The sequence below is a fragment of the Podarcis muralis genome, chromosome 13 (genome assembly GCF_964188315.1).
Source record: "Podarcis muralis chromosome 13, rPodMur119.hap1.1, whole genome shotgun sequence".
In the NCBI taxonomy this organism is placed as follows: domain Eukaryota; kingdom Metazoa; phylum Chordata; class Lepidosauria; order Squamata; family Lacertidae; genus Podarcis; species Podarcis muralis.
Window position 1 is genome coordinate 17,100,988 of NC_135667.1, and position 23,762 is coordinate 17,124,749.

The window sequence follows — 23,762 nt, forward strand, 5'->3', positions numbered from 1 at the left end:
AACTTACATTTAAGAAACAACCCTGCCCTTTAAATGCAAAGACACAGGCAACATTTTATATCAGCTGCAGTTTGTGGAAAGAGACGGATCTCCCTTCCGGTCTGTATCTTGTGCCACCTTTCTGGCAGGAGAAGCCTAATAAATATTTAACTATGGGTGAGATAAGATGAATTTTGCCACCAGCTTATCTCAGGGGGAAAAGGGAAGAGTGTTCAAGTTGTGAGAGAACTGATGGGCCAGGCTTTCTGGGGGGCTCAGGAAGAATTTACATTTCCTTGTCCCTTTTTACTGCCCCCCCCTTTCAGGGTTTCTACTTTCAAGTCGTTGAACTAGTTATATTGGGATGAAGGGTTCAGACCTTTCCACTTAAGGTTATGTCTCCTCAGGCTGCTTGAAATTAATTTCATCTTCCTCCTCTAAACAGCAGCTCAGTGTCATTCTTGGGGAAAACATTTATTTCACACTGTTGTTGTTGTCACTGACAGTTTGCTTTATCATCGTGTAGAATAAGAAACCAGCCTGGAAGGGGCCACATTGACTGTAAAGTCCTGCAGTGAGGAATCCCTTGACCTCTTGCTACTGGTTGCCTTTCAGTTAACTTCACCTGAGGATGCCGTTAAAACTCTTGGTGAAGTCCGCCCCAAAATGTTCTCACTTGACTCTTCCTGACCCGGAACAGGTCGCCTAGGAGGACTATCTGGTTTGGTCGGTCCAGTGACTGATGCATCATTGCCAGAAGAACATGTTCCTGCTTCCTTAAAGGAAATGTTGTTTTGACACCTCTTAAAGTAGAGACGTCACCTTGCCAACAAAGGTCCGTATAGTTAAAGCCATGGTTTTCCCAGTAGTGATGTATGGAAGTGAGAGCTGGACCATAAAGAACGCTGATCGCCGAAGAATTGATGCTTTTGAATTATGGTGCTGGAGAAGACTCTTGAGAGTCCCATGGACTGCAAGAAGATCAAACACATCCATTCTTAAGGAAATCAGCCCTGAGTGCTCACTGGAAGGACAGATCGTGAAGCTGAGGCTCCAGTACTTTGGCCACCTCATGAGAAGAGAAGACTCCCTGGAGAAGACACTGATGCTGGGAAAGATGGAGGGCACAAGGAGAAGGGGGCGACAGAGGACGAGATGGTTGGATAGTGTTTTCGAGGTTACCAGCATGAGTTTGACCAAACTGCGGGAGGTAGTGGAGGACAGAGGTGCCTGGCGTGCTCTGGTCCATGGGGTCACGAAGAGTCGGACACGACTAAACAACAACAACAACAACAAATAAATCACCATTACAACTTTCCTGACTGTATAGGCTGGTCTCTAATTTAGAATTGGGCCAGTTTGGGGTATGTGTGTGTGAGGAAGATGCTTGAAGGACTAGCAGCAGCAGGACAACTCTTGGGGTGAAACCAATTACGGTGGTACCTCTGGTTACAGACGCTGCTGCCAGTCAGTGAGCAGGAGAGCTGCTGCCAGTCAGTGAGGGCAATACTGAGCTAGATGGACCAAAGGCCTTACAGTGGTACCTTGGGTTACATACGCTTCAGGTTACATACGCTTCAGGTTACAGACTCCGCTAACCCAGAAATAGTACCTCGGGTTAATAACTTTACCTCAGGATGAGAACAGAAATTGCGCGGGGGTAGCGGGGCAGCAGCAGCGGGAAGCCACATTAGCTAAAGTGGTACCTCAGGTTAAGAACAGTTTCAGGTTAAGAACAGACCTCCAGAAAGAATTAAGTTCTTAACCCGAGGTACCACTGTATTCCAATCTGTAGTAGGTTACATTTTAAGACCTAAACCCATTTAATCTGGGAGTAAGCCCCACTGAGATGCGGGAGGCACTGTGGGTTAAACCACAGAGCCTAGGACTTGCCGATAAAGCACGTCAAAGTGCAAGTAGATAAATAGGTACCGCTCCGGCGGGAAGGTAAACGGCGTTTCCGTGTGCTGCTCTGGTTCGCCAGAAGCAGCTTAGTCATGCTGGCCACATGGCCTGGAAGCTGTACCCCGGCTCCCTCAGCCAATAAAGCGAGATGAGCGCCGCAACCCCAGAGTCGGTCACGACTGGACCTAATGGTCAGGGGTCCCTTTACCTTTTTAAGCCCCACTGAATTCCATAGGACTTACTTCTGAGTAGGACACATGGTTAGGATGATGCTGTAAGTCACTCTTGCAGCAAAAACAAGAGACTTGTGGCCCCTTAAAGACATACAAGTTTATTGTGGCATACACATATGTACTCCATTGAATTTGTTAGTCTTTAAGGTGTCACAATTCTTGTTTTTTATTCCAGTCTGGTTTCAGGCCTGGCTGGGAGACAGATGCTGCTTCAGTGACCCTGGTTTATTTCTGTTCCACCTTTCACTCAAGGAGGTTCCCTGGGTGGTTCACAATAAGATATGTAATAATGGAAACAATGCAAAATAAGTATTAAAACAGACAATAAAAAAACAAGACAAGCAGCAGTTAAAAGCAGCAAGTTAAAATGGTAAAGTCTGCAAACGTACACATGTCTACCGAGTTCAGTGGGGCTATACACAGGTAAATGTGTATAGGATTACAAACGTTGGATCAAAACTTAAAAGGCCTGGAAAAAGCAAAAGGTCTTTGTCTGGTGCCAAAGGAATGGGGAATTCCATAGACAGGGCAACACCATTAAAAAGGCCCACTTGACGTCTCCTACCAGAAGACGTCCTTGATCCTTATTTTACACCATCAGCTATCTCCCCCTTCTCCAGTCTGGGCTGATGTTTGACTGAGTACCTGGGTGGGCAGAGCTGAGTCACATCTGTCCCACCCAGCTCCCTCACCCAGGTCTTGGAGATGCACACCTGGCCAGCCTGCTCACCCACTATCCAGTCATGGATTGGCATGGTTTTAGTATGGCCGGACCTGGCTGTTGCTGCCAGTGGTAGAGCATCCATTGGTACCATGGATAGGAGGAAGCTTGATGGCAGGTATTAGGTGATTTCTGGGAGACTTGTAGGAATTGCCCTTGGAAGTTTCTCTTTCCAGGGTGATGTTGCCATGAGTGATGCTGTATGGTGTCATCCGTATGTTGATGAAACCCAGCCCTGGTTCTTTTCCTGCCCACCACCTCCTTCAGTTCCAGGTAAAGTGGTGAAGTCCCTGAAAAGTTGCCTGGATTTGATAATGGACAGAAGGAATTCAATCCAGGTTGAAAATGGACTTGGAGATGATGGCGGCGAATTCAGGGGACCAGATGGCTGGGGGAAAGCCTGTTTTCAGATGGGATTGCAGGGTCCCTGAAGGAGCAGGTCTGCAGTCAGGAGGTACTCTCAGACACACAGCGTTGCTTCTGGAATCCCAAAGGCTCCAGAATGCCCTTTTAAAATCCTCATATGATTATCCAACTGTGCCCACTACTGAAATACAGACATTTATGCTGAGTATATGCCTTTAAGACACATTCAAAGCACACACACACTGCCCCAAGGAATCCTGGGAACTGTAGTTTACACCCTTACAGAGCTACCATTCTCAGCACCCTTAACAAACTACAATTCCCAGCATCCTTTAGGAGTGTGTTTCAAAGGTATGGCTTCTATGCAGTCTTAGCTTAGTTCCTCTTAGTTACTTCCAGGTTAGATTGTTACAATGTGCTCTGTGCTGAGCTGCCCTTTGAGACTGTTCAGCACAACAAAGTTGCTTAGGATCTTTTGTGAATGAAAGGTTAGCACCCACAAGAAGCTGGACCTTGTCAAGTTTCTGCCCCTATACTGTGGAATATCTTCCTCCAAGATGTCTGTTTCTGCCCCAAACAATTGCTTCTTTCCAGAATATTTTGTTCTATTGGAGCTTCGAAAATGCGCCTCCCTCTTGAGGGGTAGGCATCACTCTGTTGGTTAGTGAATTGCTTTAGGTTTCATTGCTTATAGCAAATGGTACTTCATTTTTAATGTCTACTTTGTAAAGTAGACAACTGAAAGATAGGAAGGAAAGCAACTCTTCCTCAAACTCCTATTCCAGGCTGTGCCCAGCTAAATGGGACCTCTTGTAATGAAAATCTCAGCTCTGCCTCCATCTGCAGGCTCGTCTGTTTCTTTGCTACCTCCTGATCTCCTTTGTACCTCCCCCCAAACATGTTCAACCTTTGCACCTGCATCACTATCTCTCATGCGGCTTCTTCCCAGCCCGACTGGCTGAATGAGCAAGCCTATGGGGGATGACGGCAAAGGCTTTGGTTGCCAGGGGAACCCAGCAGATGCAGTCCCCAACTGCAGTTGCCTAGCAACTGCAGGGCACCCTGTCCTCATCTCCCCAACCTGACAAAATAGCTGGCGGGGCCCAGAGTGCCAGCGGTGTTTGGTGCTGTTGGGGAAGACGTCAGCGACAGAGGCACCGAGAACAAATGGCCCATCTGCCCAATAAGACAGTCTAACGTGTGTTTGTGTTAGAGAGAGAGAGAGAGGTGCTGCTTCTTTGTTGCTTGTTTTGTCAAGCAACCTATAAGAGACTGAATAAATGAACTGTGAAGGTTAAGAGTCGCTGGATACCTTGTTGCTGTGATTTTCCCATGTGTTACTTGGTTACAGTCTTAAGAGAGGTTCTTGTCTCAGTTCTTGTCTTAAGAGAGAGCTTTTGTAACCTTGAAGTGTCAGTGTGGTTTCGTGTGTTTGATTCCGAAGACCCGTTTCAGATTCGTGAGATCGGAAAATAATATTTTGGAACTCATGAGCATTGCTTTGATCACACCAAAGGCCCTTTAAGTCCAGCGCCCTTGTTTCCCAACAGCCAGATGGCCCTGGGAAACTCCTTGCCACACCTGTGTTGTTTTGTTCTAGCCTCTAGTAATCGATGGTAGACTGCCTTTGAACGTGGATGCTACATTCTTACCTGGTGAAACTTGTTACCATCACTAATAAGACTCCCTGTTCCTCTGTTAGTGGTGATCATCGCATCTTGTGATCACAACCACAAAATAATATTTTGAGACTCAGCCTCCAAAGTGCTTTATATGCATTATGTTGTAATTCTCACAAACAAGCTGTAAAGCAGATCAATTTTTTATCATCCCCATAATGTAGATGACTAGACTAGGCTGAGTAGGACTGAGAGAATATAACACCTTCTTGACTGTGCTGAGGCAAAGAGAAGATTTTGAACTGAGAACTGCATGACTCACAACTCAGTCTCTAAGACACTAACGCCAAATTTCCAGTGCAGCAATTAAGTTCCACAGGGAAGAGAGATGTAGGGACACAGTACCCCACACTTCTGTTTGTCCACATGCCTATAAAATTTTCTGCTTGCCCTATGCTTCCTAGGCATGGGTCCAAGTGTTTTTCCATTTGCCCCACTGCTTTCGCTGGGAAAACCCACTCTTTACCTCTGAACTGGAGCAAACGCCAGTCTGCGGAAAACCTGACTGAAGCTTGCTCCAATTCATCAGTAAAAATTGAGTTTTCCCATGGGAAAACAGCAGAAGAGGCAGAAGTCTGGATGAGCCCTGAGTTGCGGTTGTCTGGTAGCGTTGGTCAGATTTTGCACTTAATATTAATTTCAACTGACAGCTGCCAATCAAACAACTACCCCCATTTTGCACCAATGGTATGTCTAGCTGACCACATCCAGCTGGGCTCGATGTAGCTTTGGTCTGACCCTGTTTATATTATTGGATATGGACACTTAAGAGACTTCCTCGTTCCATGTTGTTGTGTTTTCGAAAGGTATTCAAGATAACTCGCCCCAAAATAGTTACCCCCTGCTATACTTCCAGGGTGGCAAATGGTGGTTTATCTCTCCTCTCCCTCCTTTAATGCACTTCTGCAGATGCTGATTATATTATGGGCTTTGCTTATTGAGCTGGAGCATAGAAGTGGCGTCTCTTGCCTGTTCATCCTGTACACAGAGCATGGAGGCGGAGAGAGGCATCATTGGTGGGGAACCCACAGGCCTCCATCTGGCAGCTGCTCCAGCCAGCACAGCTGGCAATCAGGGATGATGGGTGTCCATCAATAAATGGAAGGGACACAGCTTCCCCACTCCTTCTGGTCTAGAGGCACATAACTTGCCGAATCTCCAAGCCCATGTGGGCAGTGGCGTAGCGTGGGGGGTGCAGGGGGGGCCGGCCGCACCGGGCGCAACATCTGGGGGTTAGGGTTAGGGGGCGCAAATCCACGGGTTAGGGAGCGCAAATTACTTGCCTTGCCCCGGGTGCTGACAACCCATGCTACGCCACTGCATGTGGGTCTGGCTAGTGCCTGGAATAGGAGACCCACTGGGAACCCCTCTCTGTTCAATCCTTGTGAAGAGAGCAGGATATAAATATTGGTATATAACTCTTTAGAGCACCCCATACACATTGAGAATGAAGAATATTTTCCGGAAGGGCCAGAAGACACTTCAGGAAAGGTCCTTGCAGGTTCAGGCATCTCCAACTAGCCTGCCCCTCCATGGATTTGCCCAAGTCTGCCTGCCCTGGGCTGCCGTTCAGAATAGACATTCCTGGATAAGAGGCTTTCAAAAACAGATCTATAAATGTAAACAATCAGTCAGAGGTGAAATAATTTAAAGGGGGGGGGGAGTTTCCTTTCTCAAAAAGTGTGGGTTTTGCTTTCAATAAAATAAAATAAAATAAACACGCAGTGTGGGAGGTTTTTCCCCAAATTGCTTTTCCCTGCATCAATTTCAGCCTGCTTTGACAGACATTGTTGCCTAACCAAGACCTTTGCATGAGTCTAGATTAAAATCTCCAAACATAAAACATTTTATTGATGTGCATCCAGCTGCTTGTTAACTTTTTTTAAAAAAACAACAACAACATACTTCCTCTCCACTCTCCTGCTTTCATGTGAGTCAGTCCCTGCTCACTTTTCCTTATTCACTGGTGACTTTTAGATATTTTGGATAATGTCAGCTGTACACATGCTAGAGGAAGACATCTGACGCACCCCATTCCCATTTCCTCTGAGGGAGATGCAAATCTCCAAGCATGCTTTAGAGTTGTCCTTAATTCACTTAATTCACCTTGTTCACTGCTGCTGGAACAGTGTGCTTTAGGAGTGTTCAGAGCACTTTACATACCATACATACATACATACAATTATCGATACCACGATCCTGTAAGGTTGGTCATAGGAAAGCACCTTATTGGACCATTGGCTCATCTCAGTCAGGAGTGAGGGACCTTTGATATTCCAGATGTTCCTGAACTACAACTCCCAGCATCCATGGCCATTGACCATGTTTGCTGGGGCTCATGAGAGTTGTAGTTCAGCAACACTTTCAAGAGGCTTGTCTTACAATTCCCTTAAAGATTATGAGATTCCTTATGCTCTGCCTTGATCACTGAGATTCTCAGGGGGCACTTCTGGTGCTTTTCCCCAAACCCCTGAGGTTCAGGTGGCCTTTGCTTGGGTCTGAGGCTTTCGTATGACAGGCCTTGCCCTGTGGAACTCCTTGCCAGTAGGGGTTTGGGAGGAACCACCCTTTTTTCAGACGTCTACTAGAAATGTTTAGGCAGGCCTTTGCAAGATGCATTCCCTCTTTTTTAATCAATCAGTACAGTATTTATTTATTTTAATGAATACTGTTACAGAAAAATCTAGGTGCGATGCTGCTCAGTCACCCAGCTCGTCAGGCAGAGCCCGCGGGTCCCTGCGGAATAAAGGAAGGAGTCCAGCCACCAACCAGAGCAAATAGCTGTAGACCAAAGTTTATTGCGCAACAGGTTCAAAGAGGAATTTTGAACCCCGAGGATGGGGTGACAAGGACTTTTTAAAGTTTATATCTTATCCCAGCATACAGTTCATTAAGCATCATCACTACATCATTGCTACATCAGAAAAGGAGAGGGTTATACATGATAAACATAGGAGGAATGTGTTGAGGCAACAGGCAGATACAGGATACGTATTGGGAAGTACATTCTAAGCACCTACTACAAAGGAACGATAAAACTTTGAATTGCATAATCTGCCACCTGGGCAAGTCCAGAGGAGTACCTTTGCTCAGCGATTGACACCTATGAGTACCTTCCTGTGAGAATGTGACCTCCCACTTGAGGGATTATGGCAGTGACCAAGTGGTTTCCAAGTCCCTGGCCAATGAAGCAAATTGGCAGTGGAATGAAGGAAACTGGCAAAGGAGTCGATTTTATATGATTTTTAAAGCTAGGTAACTTCCCTGAGCGGGACGCGGGTGGCGCTGTGGGTAAAAGCCTCAGCGCCTAGGGCTTGCCAATCGAAAGGCCGGAGGTTCGAATCCCCGCGGCGGGGTGCGCTCCCGTTGCTCGGTCCCAGCGCCTGCCAACCTAGCAGTTCGAAAGCACCTCCGGGTGCAAGTAGGTAAATAGGGACCGCTTTCTAGTGGGAAGGTAAACGGCGTTTCCGTGTGTGGCTCTGGCTCGCCAGAGCAGCGATGTCACGCTGGCCACATGACCCGGAAGTGTCTCCAGACAGCGCTGGCCCCTGGCCTCTTGAGTGAGATGGGCGCACAACCCCAGAGTCTGTCAAGACTGGCCCGTACGGGCAGGGGTACCTTTACCTTTACCTTAACTTCCCTGAGCTGTCAAGTCGAAAGGATACATTTATGCATAATATTTGTAACATTTAACAACTTTAAAGATGTGCCCCCCCCTGTAATTTCTGTAACAGATACCTTTTGCTGATATTTATTATTATAATTGTATACTGCCTTGATACATTTTTTATGAAACTGCAGGTTATAAATGCCTGGAGGGTTAAAGGTTCCCCAATCCTGAGCTCAGCATTGACTACTCTTCCCTGGCACCTGCTCTTTAGGTAAAGGTAAAGGGGCCCCTGACCATTAGGTCCAGTTGTGGCTGACTCTGGGGTTGGCGCTCATCTCGCTTTATTGGCCGAGGGAGCCGGCGTACAGCTTCCGGGTCATGTGGCCAGCAGGACTAAGCTGCTTCTGGCGAACCAGAGCAGCACACGGAAACGCCGTTTACCTTCCCGCCGGAGCGGTACCTATTTATCTACTTGCACTTTGACATGCTTTTGAACTGCTAGGTTGGCAGGAGCAGGGACTGAGCAACGGGAGCTCACCCCATCGAGGGGATTCGAACCGCCAACCTTCTGATCAGCAAGTCCTAGGCTCTGTGGTTTAATCCACAGCGCCACCCACCTCTTTTAATAGGAGGGGGTTTCAGAACTGGGCTTTGCCTAGCCCTGCCGGGAGCCACCAAAGCTCCTTTTGCATTCCAAATATTTGCTCTTCCAGCCCTTCTCCAGAGTTACCACCCTCATACTGGAACTGTAGGGGCTGAGAGAAGAGTGAGTCCCTTGCCTAAGGCTACTGCACTGGTTTATAGCTGTGGGGTTTCTTGAAGCAGTTACATCCCAGCAGCACCCTCTACTACCAACCCTCAGCTTTTCGTAAGCAGCAGAAAGCGGCAGCTCTCTAAATATTTCTCAAAAACCAAGAAAGCAGAGAGACCCTTGAGTAGGCTTGCTTCTAGCTGGAAGCCGCAAGAGGCACAATCACTCCTGCTGCTAAGTATGTGCAAAATACAAACCTGTACTGGTGAATGTGTGCAGAGACACAGGCATAGCCTTTTTCTTTTATTTCCTCCCCCCCCCTTCCTAAAGTGAGTCATGCAACTTCAAGCTGCCATTTCAGATGCCTTGCAAAAAACGTCTGTCTTGATTTCCTCTGATTGTAATGCTTTCTTGCCATAATGGACCATGTGCATAATAGGATGCCTATTTATATTTCTAGCCCCCCCCCCCCCATCTTGAAGACTTGAGGCAAGTGCCAGTAAAATATTTGTGCACATAAAACAAGCAATTAAAAATTAATGGTGGTAGGTGGGGGATTTTAACCTCAGCTGCTGAAAGCCAGGCCCAAATGGAAAGCTTCCCTAAGAGGCTCAGGCTTTGGCGAAGTTATGGAAGAAGTCCTGGCTCTATAACCATAGAAGTGGTCTTTTGGCCTGCTCTTCTAAATAATGTTATCCTAGTCACTCCCCAACCAAGACTTAGAAGTGCTCTCCAACTGAACACAGAGGACTGCTCTCAATACACAGCTGAATGAAGCATAAGAGGTGATAGAATATGCTGCATGACTCCAGACTGCAGGTGGGGTAATGCCAAGCTCGGGTTTAGTGAACCTTTGGCCCTCCAGATGTTTGCTTATGTATTTATAACCTGCAGTTTCATAAAACACCCCCTGTCTGTAAAAACACCTTCCTGCAAGTAGAAAACAAGCTGATCAGGCTGAGCTACAACCTCTCTCCCCAATATGCTAGCTTTTTACTTGCAGTGACTCCTTTCTAAATAACAAGCAGATTTAAAATATGGCAACCACTACCACCACCAGTCTAAATTGACAGTTCATTGTACCATTCTGTTCTCCTACATGTGTACACAAAAGCCTCAGGGGAAAAACTCACCACTCCTAGCAATAAGGAATTTGAATATATTTCAGTTACATGCCACTTCCTGGTTCAAACTTTCAAACACTGTCAGCTTCAGTCATCAATTGCCCAATACAGTCTTTTTTGCCTACCCCAGGAGAACACCCCCCCCCAGACCTCTGTGGTACAGTCAAACTGAGAGAGGAGCTTTGTCAGCTCAGCTGGAAGCCCATGTCCCAATGGTTACGGTAGTTTTCCTGGTGTCAACACACTGGGTTAAGTAAGAAACAGGTGGAGAAATTTCTATTTTTGTTATGCAAGGACAAACTCCTGGAGTTTGGCAATGAATATGAGATAGGTATGACGGTGAGAGGTGGGTGGGAGAAAGCGTATGACTCAAATGCAGACGCCTGTATCGCTGATTAACTAACACCCCCCAAGGCTGAAGGGATTGATGGTGTTTTTATATTACCCATTTTGTGATATACGTACTGGATACCTCTTGGAGGGGAATTGCACAATAGCAGGCAGACAGGTCAAGAGTGCTTCAGAAGGCATCTGAAGTGTGCTAATGATTAAATTGCAGGCAAAGCCCTGCAAAGGGATCACCGCAAAACATTTCCTGCATTTGCAATCTGGTAAACAATCTTCCATAATCAAAATATCTTCCTTCGTGGGTGCTTTAGTGGCAGTGGAAGAACTCTGCCAAGTGCCAAGATGATGTGGTATAAGCCTCTGCTTTTTCCAGCTCAAGCCTGTCATGCAGATTGCAAGGGAATGTATTTCCCCCACCAACTCACAGACAAAAAACTTCGCTTGGTTTTGGGGCCACTGGCATCTTGGTTGTTGCAGCATGGGAGACCCAGCCTTGCAAGGTTCAGTCGTGTATCAACAAGCGCGCACGTTACAGATCTCACAAGGAGGCAGCCTCTTGTGTAGGACACCAACTCCCAGTCAACCCTCAGATGGAACAGGGCCTTCTGTCATGGCACCCACACTATGGAACATCTTGCCTCAATAAATTTGGGTAGCCCATCACCTGCTTTTGGAAACCCGTTCAAAACTTCATTCAGGCCATAGCTTAGTAATAGGGTAAATGCTTTGCACTCAGAGGGTCCCAGTTCAGACCCTGAAATTTCTGGGTGGGGTTGGAAAGATCCTAATCTGAAACCCTATCAAATCGCTTCCTATGCTCCACGAATGCGTGTTCCATTGGCCATGATAACTGCCTGCTGTTTTTAATATTGTTACTGGGGTGACTTATTGCCTCTATGCTTTAAAATGTGCATTTTATTTGTTAGTGAAGTTGGAGTCTCCACCAAAGGACCAACAAGGCAAGCTCCCCCCCGCCCCCCCGCCCCGTAGCCCTAGCCCAGAGAATAGTACTTCAACTGTGTTTGAATAGCTTATTGCAAGGGCCTTGTACACATTAATATTTTATTCCATGGAAGAGGCCATGTGCGCAGTTTAACATTCTCTTCTTTCTCAAGTTTTTAAAATGATCCTATTTTTAAAAATACCTTAATGGAGGCTGCTACTATTCAACAAATATGAGGGACAGGAAAGAAAATTTAGATTGAAAGAGCTGGCTCTCAAAAAATGTAAATTTTGGCAATATTCAATAACTTCTGAATGGGACAGGGATTGTCTCATTCCTGAACTCCCCCCTCCTGCCATAAGCCCGCTGTCTTTTACACCTCAGAAGACAGCAACTCTGGGGCAGACAAGCTGGTGCCACTTGCCAAATCCAACATGTGCAAACTTGATGTGCCGCCATCTCCACTTGGGACAACAGCAACCCATCACAGCGAGCAGACAAGGAAAAGCACCAGCTCCAGCTGCCTCCGTCCTACTTCCCCCTTGTGGCTTGGAACGATGCTAACTACCCGTTATCCCATGACAAAAACCATCGAGTGAGTTGCAATCTAAGTCAGGTAAGGAGGATACCTCATGCCAGCATAGAATCATAGCACTGTAGACTTAGAAGGTACACCAAGGGCCGTCCTGCAATGCAGGCTGCAAGGCAGCGACTTCCAGGGCAGCACTTGGAATGGGAGGCTGTAAGCAGCTTCTTTTAGCTTTGAATTCTGACTATCAAATAATGGAATTGCTTTCCAGTGTGTTTTTGTAATCCTGGAAATACCTAGAGGTTTTTTTATGGGCACGTTTACGATGCTCCTTGGTCACCGTTATAAAACACAAGAAACACAGAGATCTGTTTACGGCCTGCAAGATCCAAGACTGGAAGCAGCGAAGGCAAAGGTGAGGATTTTGCCGTCGTGCAGCCGTCCCCGCTGTCAGCATATCCTGTCCTAACACTCCTTTTGCACCCTCTCACCACAGGCCACTTCCTTCCTGTTACAGTCATGTCTATTAAGATACTGAACTCAAGGCAGCGCTGCTACCCCTTGTACAATGGAGAGGCAAGTGTTCCTGTTGAATCTTCATTGTGCTTTTGTGTGGACTAAACTTTTAAGTGAAAAACTAGTCCTGCAGCCAAGTCTTCCTTCTGGGCCAGTCTTCATTCTTGATGTTTAGCAGGGGCAGATGTCTGCCCGAAGCTTCTCTTTTTTTCTCGACAACCCAAACCCTCCTGGGGGGAAAACAACTTAAGTTCTCAGACAGTTAAAAACACATGCACCTATGTTTTCCCCTCCAAAATAAGACAAAATGAGGCATTGAAGGAATAAAGGAATGATTTATTTCAGGGTCTTTTTATACAATTCAAAGCAGGAGGGGATGGGGAGGCATTATTTCCCTTCAATCCAAGTTCCCTCATAGTATTACACGCCCCAGGAGGAAGCCCATTTAGCATGCCGTCGTGGATGGACAAACAGGCAACACTGTCCGAACAGAGACTTCCTCCTCACTCAGCTAGATAAGCTAAGGAAACAAACAAACAGACAAAATCCACATTCCCGTTTTTCTGCTTGCAAAATTTCTGTCTTTGGGAACCCAAAGGTTCTGGCAGTTCTTGCTCATCCAAACTGGTACCCCCCTCCCCAAAATGGCACACACAGAGATGGGAGGGCTTAAAATCCAGAAGTTAGTCCATCTAAAAAGTAGTGCTCCCTCCCCAAAGCTTTGCCTTCAACCAAGGTTGCTTCATTCCCAATACTTTCAGCAGACAACAGTCTAGCCGCTTGTTCCTGGTTTAGTGCTCGCATATCCAAAATACCTCCTCCCCTCAAGAGTTTGGTTGTTACGGGGCAACTGGGTTGTCCCCTCAGGACACACAAGATGTGATCGTCCGTCATCTTCCCAGCCTTTCCCCTCCCTTGTAAAATTCATGTTTGCTGATAGCTGCGGGCCCCTGATCATTTTTGGACTTCGATCTGACCAAGGCAAATGGGGGGAGGGGGAGGGTAAAATTCTGCACACATTGTTTAAGAACATCATTGATGAAAGTGGAGGGAGGGGGGAATTAAGAGGGCAGCCATGTTAGTTTGTAGCAGCAAGAAGACAAAAGTGCAGTGCTGTTGCAGAGGCCAATTGGTTTCTTGAGGGACGTCAAAGGGTTCACGTACCCCGACTGCCCAATTAATCAAGATGCGAAATGGAAAGGGGGAGGAAGGAGGGAGGGAGAGGCAGACAACCACAAACCTTGCCTTGAAAGAGGAAGCAAATGAAGTTGAAAGCCTTCCTTTTCATCTGCACAGCCACAGAAGGGGGAGACATTGCCCCCCTCTTCCGAACAGGCACACCTTTCAAGCTTTGTAAAGATCTTCATCTTGCGCTGCACAACAGCTGCTGCCCACAGTGACGTGTTAAGGTTAGAGATGTGCATGAAAGGTGTTTGAAAAATGGCACTAACCAGCAGACAAAAAACCAGCACATACATGCCCTCCATTTGCGCAGGGAGGAACCAGGACTCCTGTGAGTTCTCAAGGAGTGTAGTGGGGGCGGGGGGGGGGCAGGGGAGAGAGTCAGAACCCTTGGGCTCTGTTCCCAGTTGTGGAACAGTCATGTGGTTCTGTGGATTACAAGAGCGAGAGTCCAGGAGCCAGGGTTTAGGTTCAACTCCCTTTTTGTTAATAATGCCCAAGGGATCAGAAAATGGCCCTGCTAAAAAATCAGCATTAGTTTATTAACTCGTTAACAAAGACAATAAAATGCCAAAAAAAGGAGATGACACTCCGCTCCCTTCAATTTCTTTGAGGGAGGGGTTAAAGGACAGGGGAAACCGATTTCCTTTCCCTCCTGTAGGGGAGGGTACTCCCCTCCCCTCCCCCAACCTGGGCACCAGGGTCTCACCCTGACACATCACATTAAGGGGGTCCAGAGATGGGTTACCAGGGTTCACAGCCACGTAGCAAAGCGCAGTTGTACAGCAAGTCGACAGGGGCACCCCCAAATTGGTACCCCCTGAATCCTGTGCTCCCCTCTAAAATCCAGTAGGGGAGCTGGGTACAGTCCCAAATCATCTCCTGGTGAAGCAGAGACCTGGAACAAAAAGAAATCCTATGAGAATTACAGACGCAAATACTCAGGAGTCCTGTCTACAAATCACACACGATGCAGCAACATTTAAATGGCTTAGCTGCAGCGGGGAAACCAAAAAACCCCAAAATCATCCACATAGCAAACACACACATTTCTGAAATTTGTAATAGCAAAAATGTCTACCTAACAAGTCTTGATAGTGCCTCACAACTGGATGCTGTATATGTGTGTATATGTGTAAGTATTTGCAGGCAATGATCAGGCAACATAAAACTTCTCTGGCTACATACACATGCAAAGTTCAGATAAAACTCTCTCTCCAGGTTCCTTCACATGTGCGTTTCATAACTTAAGCAGCTTGCAGCAAGGATCTGCTCCACCCCGTTGGACATCCCCAGTCCATTCACGGAACTGTAGGTACCTGGAAGTGGAATCTCCACCAAGGGGATGTCACAAGGTAACTGGTAGTGGGAACAAGCCACTACAGAATCAGTGCGTTCAACACCAATCATGTGAGTAACTTGGGCCAACGTATTTCTGCCCCACAGATGGCCTTCCCAAGGTCAGGCAGCTTTACTAAAACCACCTTTTGACCCGCAGTGCTGTTTGACTTACCAGTGGTCCGAACAGCCCCTCAGGGCCCCTGGTAGCCAGGCTGGAATCGTGCCGTCTCCTCAAATATCAGCTCTTTCAGCTTCTCTTTGGGCAGGTCATCCAGCTCCATGTCAAAGGTGAAAGGCTCCTCGGCCACCGGCTAAGCGTGGAGCAAAGGGAGAGATGTAAAAATCCAGGAATCCTGGTCCCCAAACTCCTTCGTTTCCCAAGTCCGCCCATCCTAGCCCACTGTACTCCCGCCTTCTCGTTCCTCGCCCTGCGCTCCCAAATCCCCTCGAACGGTAGTCAAACCCCAAGAACCAAAGCGTCCAGCACCTCATCTGAGGGGTCGTAGTACTGCTCTAGGTAAGGGTGGGCAAGGGACTCCTCCACCGTGATGCGCTTATTAGGGTTAAAGGTCAACATTTTGTCCAACAGGTCCAGAGCTGAAAAAGGGAAAGGAGGGTGGGGGAAATAGGATGCAGTATCAGCAGCCAGACAGCAGATGGCAACAGGAAGAAAACGCGCACACAAACACACACAAAATTGTGCCAGCAAATAGTTGCAGGGCTGGAATCTGGCCACAGGTGGCAGCAGAGAGCAATGAAGGGTGGCTGGCATCGCTGACAGCATCCCATAGCAAGATTCCTCCTGGATCTGGACGAGGGCTCATCTAGCCCAGCATCCCGTTTCCAATGACGGCCAGGTAGATGCTTTCATGCCCTGCTTGTGCAGCAACAGCTCTCTCCATTTTGTGCCTATTCACAGGTGTATTTGTTTTCAAAGTGGACGTTCCTTTTCTCCGTTGTGAATATGGGCGGCTGCCGACATCACAATTGCGCCATGCAAATGCGTTTACCCCCTTTGAATGCGATCTGTGCTGGTGGCCACCAGCCCCACAGGCTTTGCTCTTTCCTCCTAGGGAAGATGCTTCACCGCACTTGACCACATTGGCTGTTCACTTCTGTACCTTCTCCCGGTCTGCACTACCCTACTTGGTCTGGGCGTGGTCCAGAATCACACTCCTCTAGCTCAGGCATTGCTACAGGTTTACAGAGAGGCACCAGAGTGTTATTCTCAACCCCTTTCCAATTAATTCAACATTTGAGTGAAATCCAAGCGCCTTTGTTCGCAGCAATGATACACTGAGTTGATGTTTTCAGTGAGCTGCTCACCATAACCTCAGAATCTCTCTTATGCACTTAATAACTGGCTTTCATAATGATTTTACCAATTGACAGTAAGTCTTACAGGTGTGGCATTTGCAATTCACCCCTGAATCCTTTCTTTAAAATTGGCCTTACACTGACAAGTTGCACATACTTGTGAAGTTGCTGGGCTTTTAACATCTAAGGTCTTTAAGGACTCTAAGGTAAATGCAATCTGTCCCCAATTGCAATTTGAAACTTATCAATTAGCTCCTAGAAATCTTCACTGTGTATCATCTTGATTTAACGTAGCTCCTTAGTGCTCTATATTCCAAACACTGTCATAGAGGAGAGCTCTCACACACCATACACCGTCCTCAACAGGGACAATTCATTTAGCTTCTCAGCTATCACCTGTCCTCCTTCCAACAGTCTTTTCACACTTTTGTATTCTAAGAACATCCAAATGCCACTCTAGCTGGTCTCTTGCTCTTTAGAAGAAATTGTTTGCTGCCTGTTTTAAGTCTCGAGTTATTTGCTTTTTAACTTAAAGGAAGTAAGTCTCACTGAACTTAGTGGGAGTTGCTTCCAAGTGAAACATGCGCTGCATTGGGCTACAACAATTTGACAGATCGTGGCAAGGGAACTTCTCTGAGTTGCAACATTTACCATCAGCCAGCCCCCAACTGCCAAAGAGCAGAAGGAACCACCATAAACAGCTCCAAATACCTTTAATGTTTTATCTTTTTGTGGATGAATTATAATTTGTTTGGGGAACTGTAAGCTGCACAGAGCATAACCATAGTGCAACAATCTCAGTTGCCTTGGCTTCAAGGGGTCTAACATTAGCATCAACACTATGTTTTGTCCACCTTTACTGGTAGCTGACAATTTGATTGGCATTACCTCTGAATGCTAATTAAGAACTTTTATCCTAGCCTCAGTTTTGAGGGCACAGAATGTTATGAACATCCCCTATCAGGGAATGAGTTATTTGAAATCAGATGCTTCTCAGTTGGCCTGCTTTCCTCTAGAAGTCTGCATAAAGCTGCTCTGTGGTGTTTTTTATTTGAAGTCCCAACAATCCACTTTCCTTTGGGATTCAAGTATAGCCTGTCCCATTGCTTTGCCTAGGGCGTGGCTGTGTGTTTATGTTATTAATTAGAAACAAGACCACAGCTCTTATATTGTTAATAGCTGCATCAAAAGGAAATTTCAGGACATGCTAATTTTCATACCCCTTCATGGCAAGAGTGATGAGAGACACAAAAGTCCTGGTCACACTGGGTGGAAATGCAGGTGGCTGGGCAACATTTATATTTGAACAGTGAGGGGGAAACTGCAACCTGCACAGGCTCATGGGAACCTTCTCTTTCAGCAGTCACTGTTGAGCATGAAACAAAAGTGTTTAAAGACTTCTGGCTTAGGTTATATTGGGAAGTATAATTAGGCAAATAGTTGGGAAAACACTGGAATGTGAGAATGGACAACAATGAGCAATGCATGCTGGGACACCGAAGTGGCTGAACACCCTTTGCCTTCTTCCTCCCTTACCTTTGAGATCAGCCTTAGGGAAGAGTTTGGCCCAGGGAACCTTGGGCTTTTGGGGCAGTGACTGGAGATAGTTGCGAGCCTTCATGTTGATGATGCAGTTCAAGTCATCTTGAGACGGGGAACCCAGAATACCTGTAGAGATGGCAGATAGAACTTTGTTGGATATATTGGACAGGGAAAATAGTTTTCAAGTTCTGTAACAAACAAACAAGGCCTCGGGCACTGAAAAGAGACCAAGAAGGAGGCAGAGTTGGCCATTCAATGGCGAGTGCAAAAAACCCTCTCCCCTCCAATACCAAATGCTTTACTCCCTGATATTTTCCCCTTACCCAGGATGTGGTTCAGCTGGTCCAGGTAGTGCTTGCCAGGAAAGATGGGTCGGTTTGACAGCATCTCAGCCAGGATGCAGCCCACAGACCATATGTCAATAGACTTGGTGTAGCCCTGTGAAGGGGGTAAAAGACATGGAAAGAGAACCAGGTTCTGGGCTTCCCTGCCGTGCATAACCAGCCCACGGTTCATGAAGAGGCTGCTTTCTCCTTGCACAGTGACTATCTGGCAGGATGAAAACTAGGGTTCCTTTCTTTATGAGGCATTGAAAGCCTGAAACTATGGCCCCAGCAAAAGTACAGGATTCAGAAAGACATCTCTCTTTCCCCAGATTTTCAGAAAAAATAAATACCCATATGGTGGGTGTGAGCTACGTGTTATTAAATTAAGAAAATGTCTTCATGTTGCTTTCATGGCTATGTTAATCCCCCCCCCCCAAGAAGTCGAGAGACTTCGCTTCCAACTGAACTTTGTACCGCTAGTCTTCACTCCGACTATCTTACCTTGGAATTAAGCATGATTTCAGGGGCTCGATACCAGCGAGTAGCGACGTACTCCGTCAAGAAACCTGTGTGGTCATGGTCTGGGTCTGCAATCCGAGCCAGGCCAAAGTCACAGATCTGTGAGAAGAGAGAGATGGGATGGGCATGAGTAGCAAACCCAGGGTGAGCAGAAATCTAAGGTTGCAAAATGCAGAGGGGGGCGGGGTGGGGAAGCTGGTGTCAGCTGGAGAGGGAAGGAAAGAGTCTAGCAAAAGTTGCTGAATGCCACCTTCAGGTCACACGTGGTGTTGATGAGAAGGTTGCTGGGCTTCAGGTCCCGATGAAGCACATTGGCAGAATGGATGTATTTCAGCCCTCGGAGAATCTGGTAGAGAAAGTAGCAGATGTGGTCATTGCTGAGCTGCTGGGTCTTCAGCAGCTTATAGAGATCGGTTTCCATCAAATCCTGAACTATATATCTGCAGAGGGAGAAATGGTGCCCCCTCCAGGAAAGAGGGAGCAAGAGCAACAGTCAAGAAAAACAACTTTAATAGTAGTACTGTACGTAAAGGAGCATCTGGGGGGGGGAGGGGGAACCATAAAGTGCACACAAAGTGCTGAGCCACCCATGATGCCACCCACAATTTGTCCCTCAGGCTGAGTTAGATTTTCATAGGTGTAGTCCGGCCAGATACTGAGCGTTGCTAACACTTCCAATGACTGCCAAGCAGAATGTATCGCTGATAATGATGCAGCTAATAACACCGCCTCTTCACATGCTTGTGATGTAAACCTATTCAGAGGCATGGTACTGAAAGAACATTCTTGATCCAAGTGATCATTTTAGCCCTAACCCATTAAAAGCACAACGCCCAGAGCCATGCTCAGAAGACAACAGGAAGCCAATGCAGATGCTGGCGCAATCTTTTCCCAGCAATTCCACAGCACATCATTATGCTGCGTGCCAGCCAAAGCCTCAGAGCCACACATTTGATTCAAGGACTCTTATGCAGATCACAGTGTGACTCCCACAGCCTCTGGGCATCAAAACATGTTTTCACGTAGGTGCCCTTCCAGGCTTGGAAGGGACAACAGTGGTCTTCAAGGATACACATCACGCATCTGGTCGATGGTAGGTGCACGCAGGATGTCATTGATGCCGATGACATTCTCATGCTTGAAGCGCAAAAGGATCTTGATTTCTCGCAGTGTGCGCTGGCAGTAGGTCTGGTGCTCAAAGGGACTGATCTTCTTTATGGCAGCCCGGATCTTGTTGACATGATCGTAGGCAGAGCTGTGGGGAAAGGAAGACAAAAGACACATGCAGATGGTAACCTCTGGGTCTGTGCACATACATAGACTGTCTCCTCAGTATAAAAGCTTGCATACATTCTTTCTCCAAATTGCCAAATGCCTTTTTTCCCCTCCTCTCCCCCATTGGAAGAAAACAGTCTGGTGATCCACAAGAGCAACTGACAAGGGGAACTGCTTCCATGCAAGCCAGTCAGAAAGCCCCAAATGTACGCCAAGGTTTTGGATCTTAAGAAAATAGGATCAATACAAGGACAGAAAGATAAGGGAGAGAGGAGGAAATAGCAGCCACAGCAATACAAATTGCATGATACAATTATTTAGAAAACCCAACTGTTTGGCTCCATTATCACCACTTGGCACAAGTACTGGCAGGAGCTGGCAGAATGAGACCTAAAGAGTCAACACTAGGTGGCATGGTACAGGGAAGCTCTGGCCCTGCAGATGTTGCTGAACTACAACTGCTATCATCCTGGCCACTGACTATGCTTGCTGGGGCTGATGGGAATTGTAGTTCAGCAACATCTGCAGGGCCAAATGTTTCCTATACCTTCTGTGAAGCTCTCAAGACATGGAGTGTAAGCACAGAAGCCTAGAAGATCAGATGCTTAGCAAGGAGATAATGAATACTGCAGAATAAAAGGTGTTACACAGTTTGACTGCTACAGGTACTGGCAGCTTAAGTACCAGACCCAAGCTGTTGGGTGTAATATGGTGGCTAGGTTTCATGCAATAGGATATTGCAAATACCCTAGCCTGGGTTAACTTTTGAAGGCACAAATGAGGCATATACAGCAGTTCTGAAGGTTCAGTGACTGGAATAGCCTACCATTAGCATAAAAACTATAGGCCTAGTGTCGATCCAAGTCTAGAAAAGAACACGCACTATGTCTCAATATGGCATTTAACAAGGCTGGCAAAACTATTGAGCCTACAGGACTAGTGGTGTAAAAAGTGCAAGCACCGAGTGGGTCTGACATCACATTAAGCATTCCCGCATTACTTAACTACATGGCAATGAGAGGTTTGGCAAGAAGGCGGGTTAGCAAGCCTCCGACTTGCAAGACGTGTCCCTGGTGCCAACAGCCATGCAACAAGAAGTTTGTCAGATGCAACTTCTCCACCAAAGTGCTGCAGTGATAAGGGGGCACCAGGGCTGTGACCACCAAGCTTCTTGCCACCTTGGTATTAAAATGCACAGAAGCGCCCTTCGAAAGCAGCAGGAAGGCACCAGCCAGCCTCCGAACAATGGAGGCATGAGCAAGGAAGCTGGCAAATATTGGCACAAGGAGATAGCGGGCCGGCAAGGGCCAGTCCCTGGGAGGGGCTCGGAGCACAACAATGACTTGGCAGGGCTAGGGCGTGCTGCTTCTGCTCGGTTCCTAGTTCACAGGGCAGTTTGGGAGAAGAGCATCTGCAGAAAAGGGCTGCAGCCGAGAGGAGAGCCCTGCGCGTGCAACGGGGAGCCTTGGAGCGGAGGAGCAACGGGAGCCGACGCGGAAAGGGTCGGGGCGGGGAGAGCAGCGTCGAGAGCGCGGCAGGCGCCTCTGTCGGGGTTCAGTAACTAAGAAGCAACATGGCGGAAGCCTGTCGGAAAGGCTACGGCGGCCGGGAGGGCCGCTTTCGGCGGGTGGGCCAGCCAAGCCTCGGGCTCCTCGCCCGGGTACGGCGCCCGGACAGGGCCATTCCGCGCGTTTCGCGCTCACTCACCAGACCATGCCGTAAGCCCCCTCGCCGATGTACTGCAGGTCCGTGTAGCGCGGCCCCACGTCGAACACTTGCCCTTTCACCGTCTCCACTCCCAGCTTCGGCGCTCCCGGTCCCGGCACAACCCCCGCCCCGCCTGGGGCTGCTGTCGCCGCTGCTGCCGCCATGGCCGACCTGATCGAGAATCTCCTGCAGCCGCTCCTATCGCTGCTTTACCCGGAACCGACACCGCCCGACAGCACCGCGCATGCGCTCGCCGAGGAAACGGAGAGACCGCGACTGCCCATGCGCTCGGCAGAAGCTGCGGCTTGGGGTTCCTCTCAGGGCGCATGCGCCCAGCCTGCCTCATAGCGTTTTGCGGGCCACAACGCGCCTGGCTCGGATTGGGACGTCAAGAACTCGACCCGGAAGCGCCGCACCCATAACATTCCACTCAAAGCGATGCTCCACCCTCTCGCGCGCGCAAGCTTCAGTCCCGTTGGGCCACGCCCTTTGGCTCTGATTGGGCCACGCCTCTTGGCTCAGCTCGCCTCCAATCCAGTGCCCGACGCCACGCGCTTGCTCTTGTTTCAAGGCCCGCCCTTTTCCCTGTAGTCGCGTGTTCGAATCCCCAGTGAGGCTATATCTGCATACACTTGCGGGCTTCTTTGTATTCATTTGGATTTAGATTTATAGTCTGAATGGAGAGATGCGAGGCTACACCGGTTGGATTTATGCAGCTGTGCAGTGGCAGGAGCTCTGCCTTCCTTTATTTAGTACCTATGGCGTAAGAGCTTCAAAGAAACTTTACAATAAAAACAAAGCAACTTGGGTTTAAGAATGACTCTAGATACCTATGGGCAAAAAGGGGTTCCCAAGCTACAGTCAGAGCAGGACTTCGTTAGACTTCGTTATTGGGGGTTATAGAATACGAGAATTATGGTTGGAAGGGACCGTGAGGGTCATCTAGTCCAACCCCTTGCAGTGCAGGAATCTTATGCCCAACGTGGAGCTCAAATCAATGACCCTGAGATTCAGAGTCTCATGCTCTACCGACGGACCACTTGACCTCGCACAGGGCACCATATTAACAAAAGATTATCAAAGGCTGCCCCTGATTTGTTTGTTTGTTTTTAAAAAACAAACCTGCTTTTCAGCCAAAAGAGCAATCCCCAGTCTTGAGTCAAAGCAAGCAGTAATAAATGCATTCAGGCATGTAAACCTGAAAGACATGGTATAAATGGCAAAATATTTGGAAGGAAAAGGTAAAAAAGCAAACTTATGGAGAATGCCTGGATAAGTCAGTTGGTTAAATGGTGGTGGCACTGATAACGCCGATGTTGCAGGTTTGATCCCCTGATGGGACAGCTGCATATTCCTGCATTGCAGGGGGTTGGTCTAGACCAGGGGTCTGCAACCTTTAAGACAAAAAGAGCCACTTGGACCCGTTTCCGAAGGGGGGAAAAACTGGGAGCCGCAAAACCATTGCGACATTTAAAACAAATATAACATTGCATATATTGTTTCTTACCTTAATGTCCGATCTGACAGCGGGCAGGAAGGTGACGTCGGGACGGTGCGTGACTAACACACACACTGCCCCCATGCGACGTCACAGCCAGTACAGCGCCTGCCACAGTGGGGAGTGTCAGGGTGCACAATGCACCTCCTCCCCTCGCTAGTATCCGCCCCGGAGCCGCGGCAAAGGTGTAAAAGAGCCACATGCGGCTCCGGAGCCGCGGGTTGCAGACCCCTGGTCTAGATGATACTCAGGATCCCTTCCAATTCTATGATTCTATGGTGATCCAGATCTTTGGGGGAGCTTTGGTCTCTTGTAAGAAAGGAACACAAATGTGACATTTTGAAGTTCCTG

The 23,762-nt window shown here is 47.7% G+C and overlaps 2 protein-coding genes across 2 annotated transcripts in view; one reads left to right on the forward strand and one right to left on the reverse strand.

The window, feature by feature from the left end:
- Positions 1-23,762, forward strand: part of CORO1A (coronin 1A) — a 79,588-nt gene that overhangs the window by 34,712 nt on the left and 21,114 nt on the right. The window lies entirely within an intron of this gene.
- Positions 13,020-22,223, reverse strand: MAPK3 (mitogen-activated protein kinase 3). The gene is made up of 9 exons (XM_028702777.2): positions 21,914-22,223; positions 20,004-20,186; positions 19,182-19,371; positions 18,914-19,030; positions 18,410-18,524; positions 18,081-18,212; positions 15,715-15,824; positions 15,400-15,538; positions 13,020-14,784 (listed from the first exon to the last, which is right to left on the reverse strand). The coding sequence occupies exons 1-8, from the start codon at positions 22,075-22,077 to the stop codon at positions 15,419-15,421; spliced, it is 1,131 nt and encodes a 376-aa protein (XP_028558610.1). The 5' UTR covers positions 22,078-22,223; the 3' UTR covers positions 13,020-14,784; positions 15,400-15,418.